General features: G+C 46.6%; 1 protein-coding gene across 1 annotated transcript in view; it reads left to right on the top strand.

The window, feature by feature from the left end:
• The window catches only part of GDAP1L1 (ganglioside induced differentiation associated protein 1 like 1), a 38,032-nt gene extending 23,380 nt beyond the window's left edge, over window positions 1-14,652 (top strand). Inside the window, exons 4-6 of the mRNA XM_007067284.4 lie at window positions 2,765-2,862; window positions 3,693-3,807; window positions 11,031-14,652. Of these exons, the coding sequence (XP_007067346.1) occupies window positions 2,765-2,862; window positions 3,693-3,807; window positions 11,031-11,374 (557 nt within the window). The 3' untranslated portion in view covers window positions 11,375-14,652. The remainder of the gene's footprint in view (window positions 1-2,764; window positions 2,863-3,692; window positions 3,808-11,030) is intronic.
• Window positions 14,653-14,777: the final 125 nt, after the last annotated feature.

Consider the following 14,777-nt stretch of genomic DNA (forward strand, 5'->3'; position numbering starts at 1 on the left):
GTCCCTTCTGAACTCTTGGGTGAATAACAGCTGGTCCTAGAGATGTATTATTGTTTAACTTATCAATATGTTCCAAAATGTCCTCTACTGACATCTCCATCTAGGACATTTCCTCAGATTTGTCACCAAAAAAGAATGGCTCGGGTGTGGGGATCTCCCCCACATTCTCTCAGTGAAGCCTGAGGCAAGGAATTCATTTAGCTTTTCCACACTGTCCTTGTCTTCCTAGAGTGCTCCTTTAGCACCTCGATTGTCCAGTGGTCGCACTGACTGTTTGGCATCTTTCCTGCTTTTGGCGTACTCACAAAAATATTTGCTGTTAGTTTTTGTGTCTTTAGTTAGTTGCTCTTTAGATTCTTCTGATAGCAAACATAACCATATGGGCAGGGATAAGTGTAGGTGATGTCCTAGAGAGAATCCTTAGGACAAGCGACAAACGGTAGAAACATCTGGCATCTCTGGGATGGTTTGTGCAGAGCAGGTGAAGTGGTTTGGTCTAGGCCAGGTAGAGACAGTTGGTGATCACTAAGCCCACCTTAAATGTGACTTTTGCCTTAGCACGGACATGGACTGACCGTTTTTGTCTCGTGCTCCATGTCGTTCCCACAGTGCTCCATATCATCCAGAAGGATAGTGAGCTATGATGTCTGCCAGGGGCGCTTTATGGCATCCCTTATAGAGGGCAGAGTTAAGATTCTGGGGCCGGGACTGGCATGCACCTTAACTCTGCATTTCCTGGTTTTCAGAGGTTTAAGTCTGAGTGCACTCAACTTTCATGCACTCACGAAACCCTGACGGTCAACCTGGACTCTCGTTAAAGAAGTTTTGGGTGATGAATGAAGAACTCTCTTTCTCTGAGTTGTTTATGATCCACAGTAGGATGCATGTGTAAATCACAGAGTAAAAGAACGGAACTGAGCCAGGTATAGGGGAAATGTGGGGCAGACTCCATCGCTATCTTCCGCAATCCCCAAGGCAACAGAGTTAGAGAGAAGGAGGATGGGGGGCTTTACTGATCATCTCAATCCTGACCCACAGCATGCACTGCTATTCTGGGTCCTAGGCTCCGCAGACACAGCTCTGCCCATGCCCCAAGGCTGCCTGCAACTCACTCTGTATTCCACTGCTGGGTTCTTCTTGCACAGAAACTACTGACTCTACCAAATGGCATAACTATTCTTTAAAATCAGTCCCGTGACCTGGATAAACAGCCAGGTCCAACTTTCACTTGCAGCAGAGTGAGGGGGGTGGATAAGGAAATATCTGTATCGTACTCGCAACCCTCTCCCCAACCCCAGGCCGCTATGCCAGGTACACCTCGCCCCTCTCAAGGAGATGAGCAGTGGGCTGGCTGTGATACTGTGCAGACATTAATCACTCTGGCTGTGCTGGGGAATGAAGGGAAAGCCAGAGGCTGATTTATAATCTAGCTCTGCATCTTGCTGAGCCACTGATGTTGTCATAATTACCAGTGATCATTTAAGGGAGGCACAGGAAAGCGAGGGGGAAGAGAGTCATTACTGGGCTATCTTATCCATTGAAGGGTCTGCAGAGGTGTCTGTTTCTAATCTAGTAACCTGTTCACCGCTTCATCTGCTACCAAAAGCAAAGTGTCCTGGATAGGTGATTCTCAGAGGAAGGGTGAATGTGCACTGCATACCTTGCTGTACATCTATCTATACTTAAGGTGTTGTTATTATAGGCCAAGTCCTGCATTCCTGCCACATCCCCAAATCCCAGTAACTTCACTGGGAGTTTGGGATCCCAAAGAAATGCAGGGTCAGGCTTAGGCCATAGAAGTGCCCAGGGAGGCTATTCGTACTCCTTGTTGCTGGGGTAGTATGTATCTTCCTGGTATAATGGCGCTAGCCATGCCTCTTGCTCACAGTGGAAAGTGTTCTCATCTCTAGCTTAAATCAGGCTGTTGCTTATTAATGATCAGTTATTATTATTAATAAACCAGATTCAGATCCCAGTTACACTTTTGTAAAATCTGGAGTAACTGCATTGAAACCACCAGTGGGACTGAGAACAGAATTTTGCTCGACATGGCCCAGATTGAGAAAAGCACCAGTTTCAATGGGATTTAAGCATATGCTGACGTGCTTTCTGGTACTGTAAGTTCTTGCATATTCAAGTAGCACTTTTTACACAAATGAACTGCACCTCAAGGTGATTTATAGATGAACGGCCTTGTTTTCAAACTCTTCTCTGGATGATGCTCACAAATCCCTATCAGTTACACTCTCCAAGGATAAGCCCGCCAGAGCTGAACAAAATGGCTCAGTAAATATTTGCTGTGAAAGTTAATGGGTCAGATCCTTAGTTGGTGTACACTGATTTCAAGAGAACCTCACCAATTTACCTGGGGATCTACCTTCATGTTTTTACCAGGATTTGCACAATCACAAGGTCCATGGGCAGCTGCAGTTTTTGGCTGCAAGTAGATCTGGATTCTGCCCACCACCCAGGGGTAAAATTTTGACTCATCCTCAGCTGGACATGTACCATTTTCACAGAAGAATGGCTTCAAAAGGAAGTCACCAAGGCTTACACCAAGGCTGAATGAGGCCACTATCCGGACAGGTGTGCAGCAGAAACCACTTTTCCTGGCGTAATGAATGGGGGGAGAATGACAGTTTCGTAGCCAAGAGGCTCTTTTCACACAGTGCCAGGTCGGCATCACCACTGCTGAAACTAGCCTTCCATCTGCAGTGCGAGAGGATGCAACAGCTCCCCAAACTGTCCTTCTGTCTCTCCCCAGGACACTTAGCTAATGCCAGCACGGAGCTGATGAAGCTGGACTACGAAGGGGAGCCCCAGCTGACCGAGCCATACCTTTCCAAACAGAAGAAACTCATGGTAAGACGTCTACAGCAACATCTGGGACTTTATTTCTAGGAGGGAGAGGGAGGATGGACCCCAAAGAACAGCCAAGGGCACCCATTGCTGGGGCCCTGATACTACTGAGAGCCCGGGGAAGCATTTGGGTCCATTCTAAAGTGCTGAATATTTCCTCCCAAGTCACCCTCATGCTGTGTCTGTACCACTTGGGGACCAGACTCCCAAGTGAGCTGAAACCACTAGTAGAGCCTTTCTTCCCCCCCACCCCTCTCAGGGGCTGGACTCCCTATGGGGCATCCTGAATTTTACTGCAGCTGGGATGCCAGCTGGGGCTTGTGTGGTCTCCAGGAAGCAGCTCTGTTATGTGAGCCCAAAGGATGCCTCTCTCTGGCTGATCCAGTCGGATCTGTGCCGAGCTGCTCTTACCGGGGAGTTGCTTCCACTGGCCAAAGTGGCAAGAGCTCAGCTGTGCTCATCTCACCTGGGAGTCCTCCACCCCTTGCTGAGGCGTGAGCAGCTGTGCTGGTCTCGGCTGGAAGCCACCTTGGGCTAGGAGTTGGTTTCTCTTAGCCAAAGCTAGTAGGAACTGTGCTGAGCTGGGCTAAAATGGAAGTCGCCTCCCCATGGTTGAGTAGGTCTCAGCAGGGAGTCACTTTTACATAGATGAATCTCCTCTCCAGAGTCTGGTGAACTCCTCCTGCAGCTGTTGAATAAGTAGAATGACGAAGGGGTTTAGAAGGTGCTGTGTACGTTCTGCATCGCACCCAGTCTAATGCCAAGAGCACCTGTGCAAGGAACGTATGGTCTTAGGGCCACCCATTCAGGGTAAACCTTTGGCTTTTATTTAGGCCAAGATCCTGGAACATGACAATGTGAGCTATTTGAAGAAAATCCTTGGCGAGCTGGGAATGGTACTAGACCAGATTGAGGCCGAGCTGGAGAAGAGGAAACTCGAGTATCAAGGTAGGCAGCTTTGTGAGGTGTTTTGTAAGGCACTGCTGATGCACTGGCCCAGTACAGAGCAGTAGCTTTGCAGCACCATGACAGTCACACCCTCTCATCCCGTGGTTATTGTGAGGCATTTCCTTCTCTTTACCACAGTCACCCTTACCCCTGGGGTGACATTGTTTTGATGCCTTGGGAGGAACCACTTGGGAAGTAACGCCTGTGTGGTGCAGCACACAAGGGGTTACGGGTTCCCTGCTGATCTCAGATGCTTGGTTACATGGTTCCACACATCCCTCTCTCCCTGTTTTCACTCCCCTCTGCTGGCTGCATGATGACACCTCATAATGAGCCACCCAAGAAACCAGATGAAAGTTCAGAGGCAGAGGAGTAATTGCACTCAACTGCTATGGTGAAATGTCAGTAGTGTGAGTTGTTATTCGCCATTCAGATCGACTGCTCCACCCGCCTCCCGTCGAACATGCCTACTCGGGAAGCCAGGCTGTGGTGAGAGCTGCTTTGACACTACACAGTGACCCCGGAAAACGTCAGAGCTGGGGTGGGGCAGAGGAACTTCCTCTGCTCCCGTTGTGGCCAAGTCCATTGCAAAGTAACAATAGTTTGTGTGTGAAGCCCAAGCAAGCTTGTGAGGAACTACAATCAGTAATGCAACTTCAGGGAGGCCAGGAGTATAACTGAAAACCTGGAACGGTCCCACTTCTCGTGCAGTAGGAGGGGAGCAAGGAATTCTGCTCAGATGCATTGAGTAGGGTTTGGAAATACACAGCTGCGTTAGAAAGAGCTAAATAAACCAGTGCTCATGCGTTACACAGCAGGGCACTCTGTAGAGAGAGATTGAGCAGCCTTCGCTGCTCAGGCAGTGGGGTGGATTAAAGACTGGCCTTTTCTGCATAAACATGACTTTTCTAATAAGTGGCCTTGTCAGTGCATTTTAGCACTGGCCTGTGCAGGCTTTGATTTATGGCTTTGTAAATCATCGGCGTTTGTTTAATTTGAGAAGCTTCTATTCACTCCCAGTGACTCATTTGTGAAATTCCTTGGGAATGGGGGAGTCATACAAAAGGTCCAAAGTGATAGCATATTATAAGATAGTCAGGGCAAGTCAACACTACAAAATTAAGTCGACCTAAGTTACATCGACATACAGCGACCGCAGTAATTGAATCTCTTTTGCATGTCCACACTGCACTCCTTGTGTCAGCGGTGCATGTCCTCATTGGGCGCGCTTGCGTCGATTTGTCAGTGTGGGGCATTGTGGGACAGCTTCTGAAAGGCAGCAACAGTCGAGGTAAGCAGCGCAGTGTCTACACTGACACTCCATCAACCTAACTACATCGATCTAAGCGCTACACCTCTTGCGGAGGTGGAGTTATTACGTCAGCGTAGTGGGCAAGTTACACTGATGGGAGCTACATTTTAGTGTGCATGCTTACAGATCTAGGTCGACTTAAGCTGCCTTACATCGACCTAACTCTGTAGTGTGAACGAGGCCTCAGTGATTACGGATGCAAACTGCAAAAAAAATGTAGAAAAATATTCCCACTAACTGTGGTTTGTAACCTATCACTTAAATCAGCCTCTGTACCAATGAGTGGAGGGTAGCTAATGTAATGCCAATTTTTAAAAAAGGCTCCAGAGGCTATCCTCACAGTTACAGGCCTATAAACCTAACTTCAGTACTGGACAAAATGGTTGAACTATAGAACAAAATGATCAGACATAGATAAACATGGTATGTCAGGGAAGAGTCAACACAGCCTGTGTAAAGGGAAATCATGCTTCACCAATCTATTAGAATTCTTTGAGGGGGTCAACAAGCCTGTGGAAAAGGGTGATCCAATGGATATAATGTGCTTGGACGTTCAGAAAGCCTTTGACAAGATCCCTCACCAAAGGCTCTGGAGCAAACTAAGCAGTCATGGGATAAGAGGGAAGGTTCTTTCATGTATCAATAACTGGCTAAAAGGAAACAAAAGGCAGGAATAAAAGGTCAGTTTTCACATTGGAGAGAGGTAAATAGTGGGGTCCTCCAGTGATCTATACTGGGACCAGTTTTGTTCAACATATTCCTAAATGATCTGGAAAAGAGGGTGAACAGTGAGGTGGCAAAATTTGCAGACGATACAAATTACTCAAGATAGTCAAGTCCAAAGCTGACTACAAAGAGTTACAAAAGGAGCTCACTAAACAGGGTGACTGGGCAGCAGAATGGCAGATGAAATACAGATACTGGGTTAGATGGACCATTGGTTGACCCAGTGTGGCCGTTCTTCTGTTCTTAATGCATTTGCAATTGTACACCTAATATGCATGCAAAGTTTTTGTAAATGCACATTTATAACCTGGATTTTTGGGTGCACAATTGACCATTTATAAATCTCACTAATTATTTACATATACATATGGACAACTTTTGCATGCAATCAAGGAAATTGATTGTGTAAATTAGGCCTGCAGTTGCTCACCGGTATTTCTGATCATCTATCACTGAACGTTTCGGGCCAGGGAAAACAGATTGATGGGGTGACATTTCCATTAAGAATAACCCTAAATCTTTGTTCTTCTCTAGCGCTTTCCATTTAAAGATCCTAAAGTGCTTCACAAATACCAATTGACTAAGGCTCATACCATCCCTTCCCCTGTCAGGTGGATCAGTATCCTTTTAAACAGGGACCCATGGAGAAATTAAGTGACTTTCCCAGAGTCATACAGCAAGTCAGTGTCAGAGCTGGGGCTAGAACTCAGGCCTCGTGATTGCACATCCCATGCTCTGACCATTAGAAAGTACACATCACAATTCATATACATCACTGGTCACACTGCAATTCCTGTGCTTTCCTTCTCTTCCATTTTGTCATTCCTCTCCCCTTGTGTTCTATTATCGACACCAGTCTCCGGTGTCTGGGCTTCCAGAGGAGGCTGTGCTGATGCCTGTCATCAAGCATCAGCCTTCCTGAAAAGCAGGGTTATTCCCAAGGACATGACTGGTTCAGCTGTCCCTCAGTAAATGCTTTGTAATGCGCACACAGGCCACAGCAGGAACCACCAGCATCTGCCCAGCCCCAGAGACTTTGGGAATGGGGGTGTTATGGTCCCACAGCTGTGCTGAAACCGACAGGAGTGCGAATGGAAAACCCAGAGTGTGTTTGTGCTGCTCATGGAGGGCAGGTATTTTATGGGTACTACATAAAATGCCTGCAGAAGCCTGAAAGATTCAATTAACTCCCAATTACAGAGAGTGAAAGCCTGATGAAAAGAAAGCTATCAATTACCAGACAAGAGCAAAGCAGCCCAACAGGGCTTCCGCCCCCCCACCGGCAGGAAGCCTGGCATGTGAGCAGAGAAAGATTCTATCTGGAACTGAGCTGCTGTACAACAGACAGGGAAACGGCTTGCCAGGAATATGGGAAGCCCCTGGGGATTGCTGCTCTGAACAGAGTCATCCCAAAGGCCAATGCTGCCAATGAAAGGAACAGATCCTCACTGATACTTAATAAAGGATTCATAGGAATTGCCCTTCTCTTAATAACCTTTAATCTTTTGTTTCCTTGTCCTGCCCCCTTCATTCTGTTAGCCACCCTCTTTCATTGTCAGGAGTACAACGGAGGCTATAAGCTCTTTGGGGCAGGGACTGTCACTTCTGTGAAGCACCCAGCACGCTCTCAGGCACTATGCAATGAAAGTGGTTCTAAGCTGTGTGACAAGCAGGACTGAGGGGGCTTGAAAATCGTGGGTGGCAGGTTTGGAACAGATCTTGGAACTGGTTCGTCAAGCAACGATTCCTGCAGCCATTTCACTCTCCAGGGCAAGATAACTGGTCCTGAGTGTGATGGGAGTTGTGTCATTCCCAGTCAAAAGCAACATGGGGACTTAATAGCTATCAAGTTCAGTCCCAGCAAACCCCACAGGTGCGGGGATTATGGAAAGCCATGTAGTCACTGGAGTGAGTCTGTGCCTACACCTGCTAATCATGGCAGATAATACTCTCATTAACAGATACACTCACGCTTAGTACTAATTATGGTGCCCTCTGATGGGAGATTTCTGGGGCATGAAGCCAAGAGCCACCGCTAAGGTTTCTCAAAGGCACTTTTTTTCCTTCCCACTTAGACAGGGCTGGTCCCTATCTCCCGCTTCATAGCAGGGGGTGCCCAAACTTTATCCAATTGGTGCCAACTATTTGAAAACTGCCCGCAAGCTGCACTGCAGCAGCCCTCATCTTCAGTCCAGCGCTCCAGCCACTGAGGCTACAGGGCCTGAAGCGCAGTGCTCCAGCTACCCGGCTGCTTGGAGCCAGAGGGGGCTTCACGGGCTGGGACCTGCCACCCTTTGGCCTGCCTCTCTAACAGAGAGCAGGGATGCATTGTAGAACAAACTGGGCGATGTGTGACTCACATGCTGGGCTGCGGCCACCCTGCTTTGTACTAGAGACGGATCCCCTTTGTGAAAAACCTCAATCTGACCTTCCGCGCTACCTAGGGGTGTTCAGGTTTGGCCCATTATAGACATGGGCCTGAGTCCTGGGGTGAGATTGTCTCCCCCGTGGTGGCCTACCAGTGCTGTAAAACCCCTTCTGCCAGTAGGCACCGGTGCTGTCACCTGCTGTGTGTGTCTGGCAGTATTAGGACAGCTGCCAAGCCAATAAAAACCAGGCCTTGCCATTAACATTAGCTCCATTGCTGCAGCCTCTCAAAGCAGGCAGGCACCCCTTGTTTGCAGCTCCCCGCCTGGGCAGTGCCAAAAATTGTCTGTTTCTGCTCCACTTGCCTAATAACGAGCTTTCCAGAACAGGGACCGTGTCTTCCCTACTCTCTGTAAAGTGCATGGACATTTGCAAGGCTAGAGATTGGGTTAATAATGCAATAACTAACAGCAATAATAAACGACAAGTAAGGTTTGATTCAGTGCATGCATGTTTTTACACTACAGCAGAGGGGGCAGCATCTTCATCCCCAGATAGGGGAGCATACGCCAGCGGAGGGGGACTTTCCCTTTCGTGGTTGGAACAAGGGGACAGGCTCAGGAAGGGTAAAGAGGGCAGAGATCAGGTTTCCTCAGAAGGGAAATGCTAGGCTTCCCTTTGGTCCACAGGAGTTCTCTCTCTGTCGTTAGTTCCACAGCTCTAATTTATTCGGAGGGTGGAATTGGGCTGAGAGCTGCCTCCATTTAAATGTTTACCACAGAATCAGGACAGTGCAGGAATAATTCAGGACACAGTCCTTGCTTGGAGTGCTGGCAGGGCAGGGAAGAACAAGCTGGGGGGGAGGAGGGGTTCATGCCAAAGTAGGTTGGTTTTCTGACAAACAGAACTGTTTGTTAATGAGCAGATTGGACCTCACCCCATGCCACTGCCCTACATGAACCCAGAGCTCTAGGAATCCACCACTATCCCCCTGCAGGCCCCCAAACGTGGCCTGTTCGGGGTTGGGTCTGCTCTTCTACTTAGCCCTTTCCCTTTCTCCTCTAGCTATTGTCAACCCTCTGGTATCTCCTCAGATTAGTGAGGTGTCCTTCAGAGAAGGACATGTAGGGTTTGTGGTATTTCAGAGATGACTGAGGCAGGTTTTAGGATAACTTACTTATTTACCTAACAACAACAAATAGCTTGCAAGTCAACACAGCACAGATGCTGCTGTAATCTAGCCTGGCTTTATTCTCTTGTCTCCCTCTTCCTAAAAAAATCATCCCTGCGTCTGTGGGAGAGTCCGTAGGAAGTGTGGTCTAGCATCATATCCTGCAGGGTGTGTGACAACTTTTAACCTCATACTAAAGCCTAACCTTTTATAGCAGAGGGTAGCTCCCCACATTACAGGCTAGGCTCACTGGTCTGTCATTGCAGATCTGTTCATGAGCACTCGCACCCTGCAAATCCTGGTTTGTTATTGTAGGGCTGCTCTGAAGTGCTCTGCTACACACACTAGTGTATTATTGTAGAGAGGCTCCCTAGCTCTGTACTGCACCCAATGGTTTATTATTGGAAAGTTACTCATGTCCCAGCACTTGGAAGCACTAGAGATTTTGCCTGTTTATTGATTTTAGAAAAATGTATGAAGGGCATTTAACTTCCAAACATTTTCTCCCATGGGTCAAACAATAAAGCTTCCTACAGCTACAGAACATAGCAAGGGATTCAGGGGGGTCTAAAATCCTAAAGGGAGAGACAGAAACCCCGCCTAGCCAGCCTGCCACCTCCTTTTCCCTTCTCTCAGCTCTAATCCTTGCTCCGCTGTGAGTTTATGTAACCCCACTCTTAAGGGAATCAGCTGCTGTCACTAACAAGGCTCACCTGCTATTCTGCTGCTGCCCTGCCGGTTAGCATGGTACAGGGATAGAAGGATGTTTGGGGAAGTGTTTTAACCCCCTCCTGGCCCGTGCCGATGCAGGAGTCCCTCCACCCCATCACAGACTCTCTTTGAGACCACTTCTCCTGTGACATTATGGCTTAGGGTACCCTGTGACTGGGAGCCTTTAACCCTGTGGTATCTGTTCTCATAGCCCATGTCAGCATTAAATATTGCCTCCCCCTGCAATCTGATTCCCATCACAGAAGTGCAGATAATTCTGGTGTCTTGGAATAGAGTTTCCGCCAGAGGTCATGAGGGTGCTTGTTAGTGGCAGCAGGAAGAGCTGGAGGCGCGGGACCAGCAGCTATGCCGAGTCCCACACTCTGTAGGAAATTTATTGGATTCCCAAGTATTTCTAGCGTCCCTAATATAGAAAATGGGGAACAGTACTGGCCGAGACACTGGGGCCTCCTTCATTTCTGAAACACTGCACTATGTTCAACCAGCAGCCAAGGACAAAGGTAACTGCTCTCCCTGAGTGCATAGGACAGCTGTTCATTTGGCGCTGGGACACTTACTAGGTCCCACTGAAGCCAAAGGGTGTTTTGACGTCAACCTCACTGGAAGCAGGATAAGGAACCACCATCTATAATGAGCCCACAGAGGAGGTTCACAACTAGTTCTAAATTCAGCAAGTTCTCACAGCCCAGCTTTTTAAAACTCCCCAGGGCCCAATTCAACTCCCTAGGAACTCATTGCAGAAGACCAGCTCCTTCATGAGCTCGAACTCTGCAGCGGTACTTAGAGCCTAATCCAAAGCCTGCTGGAGTCAGTGGAAAGACTCCCCATTGCTTTCAATGGGCTTTGGACCAGGCCCCAATTTTCCAAACAGCAGCTTGTTCTCATCTTGTCTGTTTTTGTGGCTTAATTCTCCAGGGCAGAAGTGCGAACTCTGGCTCTGCGGATGCATTTTTACCTTGGCCGACATCCTCCTGGGAGCCACCCTGCACCGCCTCAAGTTTCTAGGACTGTCTAAAAAATACTGGGAAGATGGCAGCAGACCTAACCTACGGTCCTTCTTTGACAGGGTACAAAACCGCTTTGCCTTCAGGAAAGTTTTGGGAGACATACACACCACCCTTCTCTCGGCCGTGGTACCCAATGCCTTCCGGCTTGTCAAACGGAAACCCCCCTCCTTCTTTGGAGCCTCCTTCCTTATGGGATCTTTGGGGGGAATGGGATATTTTGCTTATTGGTATTTAAAGAAAAAATACATCTAATGCTGGCTGTTTGGTGTTTAGTTTGGTGTCTCTGTGCTGTGTGAAATCACGATGAATCTTCAAAGTAACTGTAATGAAATTTAAAACAAGGTATGAATAATTATATTGTTGATGTAACATTCCCTAGTCTAGAAGTAGAAACTTGTACTGCAAGGAAATAAGACACAAAAATAAGTCAACTTATAAATGGCTTTTTTTAGGTTTAAGTATTAAACAGTAGCAACCGGTGAGTGTCATACTCGGGCACTTACTGGGCTTACACACCTGCCATGGAGTGAAACTGCCCCCGGAGCAGGCAAATTCCGGTGGAAGAGAGATGGCAACCCTGGAAAGTTTTCAAAACACCAGGTTACGCTATGGGATTTGGATACTCTGTGCTGTACCTTTATGTTTTCAAAATGTACATTGGCTGCATCACACATTTCACAAGTGCAAGTAGAGGGGATGTTCTTCTAGAAACGGTTACACTCTTCTGATCTGGGGTCTTTCCTGGAAGCAGAGAGGACACAGCCAGTTGGGAGGTACAGTAGCCAGTCAAGATCAAGGTGGAGTTGAATGATTTAATTATTCATTTTCTTAATTATTTCCATTAAATCAAATATTTTTAATGAGCTGCTCTTAGAATGTATCCACCTGCTTTCTTTTTTTTTTTAATGTTTAACATGTGTCTGTTACTAAGAGCCACATTTATTTCTCAGTGATATCATTTTGACTTCCAGGCTGAATTCTGTCAGAAACAGATTTTTTTTAGCCTCGCAGCTCTTTGCCTTGATTTTCCTTTCCTGGATTTGCAAAGCACCTTTCACCGACGGAGTTCTCGGGACTCTGAAAAATGCAAGCGTTCTCAGAACTTTTCTGCACTTGCCTGAAGATGCTTTTGTTTTCTCTTTTGTTGGGGGCTCTTCTCAGTAATTTTCTCCCTGTGTATTATCTTAGAGACACTTTGCACAGAATCACGTTTATCACTTTCTTGTGCCTTTTGCATGTTGGAAAGAATAATGGGTGTCACTGCTACTCATGCTTAGAAAACTACGAGATCCGGAATAAACCAGATGGGAGGCGTAACTGCTTTACATTTCTAAATGTGTTTAACATCAGTTGACTCTTATTTCAAAGGGGATCAGTATTTGGAGGGACTGTCAGGTGATTTGTGCTGTTTCCTTGCACAGTAAGGATTGAAATAAAGCCCAAGTGGTAGCAATATACCCTCCTTTTCAATCAAATCTTTCTAGCGAGATCTGAGCCTGTTAGAATTTCCTCTGCCTAGTTTTCAGAGCTCCAAGTGATCACTGGCAAATAGCACGGCATCTCTAGATTTGGTAGCTAACAATGAGCACTGCACAAGAGCTAGGAATCACATTGTGCCTCACCTCTGATACAAAGAGGCAAAAGTAGTTTCTCTATGCATTTATGAGACATAGGATTTCACAGCAACATCCATGGTCCCCCACCCTGCGAGTCATGAAATTATGGAAAAATTCACCAGAAATAACATGAGGGACCAATGTGTACATTTTTGGACAAATGTGCAGGCAAAAATGCACAAACTTACTCCATATTTTCATGATCATTTACACATACAGTAGAGCATGCAGTCACTCAGTTTGAGTGTGCGATCATTTGCACACAGATGAGGTACCCAATTCATGCACACATTTTTCTTAGGAGTTAGACCCATATTTTTCAAAATTTGGGTGTGTGCATGCACACATGCCTCCATTGGTACATGCAAAACCCTCAAACCAGTATTTGTATATGCAAACTGGGCAGTTGTACATAAGTGTCTATTTACCCATGACTAAATGGGTGCAATGTTACATGGGTAAACGTATTCCCACAAATATTGTTGGTGTATTTGTGGAAACTTGGTGGTAATTTGGTCCGAAGTATCCAAAATAGGAGACAAGGAATTTGGTACATTTTAAGGGGGGCGGGAGACTGAAGAGTCTCCCAATTTCCTCCCCTTGTTTAAAAGCTTGAAAGGAAAAGACTAATATAGAAACGTAGGGTTGCCACCCTAGAGCAGGCCAAGGGTCCCTATAAAGCAGTGGCTCTCAACCTTTCCAGACTACTGTACCCCTTTTAGGAGTCTGATTTGTCTCGCGTGACCCCAAGTTCCACCTCACTTAAAAACTTCTTGCTTACAAAATCAGACATAAAATACAAAAATGTCACAGCACACTGTTGCTGAAAAATTGCTGACTTTCTCATTTTTACCATATAATTATAAAATAAATCAACTGGAATACAAATATTGTACTTACATTTCAGTGTATAGAATATAGAGCAGTATAACAAAGTCATTTTCGGCATGAAATTTTAGTTTGTACTGCCTTCGCTAGTGCTTTTTATGTAGCCTATTGTAAAACTAGGCAAATATCTAGATGAGTTGATGTACCCTCTCGAAGGTGTCTATGTAACCCCAGGGGTATGTGAGAACCACTGATCTAGAGCAATGGTCTATATCAGATACCTAGGAGGCAGCTGCAAAGACACTTCCAGGTGATATCCTTGCCCCACTGAAGTCATTGTAGTTTTGCCATGGACTTCAATGGGGCCAGGATTTCACCCTCCGATGAACAATGAAATGCACAAGCCAGATGCAGAATGTAGCCATTGCTGTTGGTGGAGCCACAAGAGCAGAAGTCCCAGGAGTGATGGAAAGAACAAGACCCAACTGAATCTGCTTAGAGATGACAGTGAGCCCAGAGTTCCTAGGATTCTGGCTTGAGGTCTATGCAGAAGAAAGTCACTAGTGGGATGCTGGGAGGGCAGATAAGCAGGTGGCTGCTTTTTACCAACAGGAGAGTCAAATGACAGAGCAATTGAGAACTTTAAGTGACCGGGAAAACAGAATGTTCCTGTTGTTCTAGGACATGTTGTTTCAGTAAGAAAGTCCTATGGACACTGGACAGGAGACAAAGGAAAGGGCAGCCCAGTTCAGTTCAACAAATACGCGGAAGATGTGTGGTTGTATTGCTTAATGCACTGCTGGAGGCACCTAGGTACTATGGTGATGATCACAGTGAAAGAACCTATCTGGACTAGAATAGAAGCATACCCGACAGCGAGCACTAGCTGGTCATGCTTACCAGAGGAGTCCTTTTCAGAGATTTTGATGTAGATTAAATAAACAATTCAGAAAAGGTGGAAGAGGCAAACAACCCTGGCATGTTTCCAGTGTCAGTGAGTCTGGTTTCCCTGGTAATTCGCTCAGCAGTGAAATCAGCTGGAGACTCTGGCTAAAGTAAGCACTCCAGGGAAAGACCATGAGAGTACAAAACAGCAATCAGAAGGACTGTTGTGGAGGTTAGGTGGAGAGCAAAGGCACGGCTGAAATGAACCACTGGATGAGCATTACCATTCCGACCAACCTATATTAATGCACACATTTCATTACGGT

This window comes from Chelonia mydas, chromosome 13 (genome assembly GCF_015237465.2).
Source record: "Chelonia mydas isolate rCheMyd1 chromosome 13, rCheMyd1.pri.v2, whole genome shotgun sequence".
Lineage (NCBI taxonomy): Eukaryota > Metazoa > Chordata > Testudines > Cheloniidae > Chelonia > Chelonia mydas.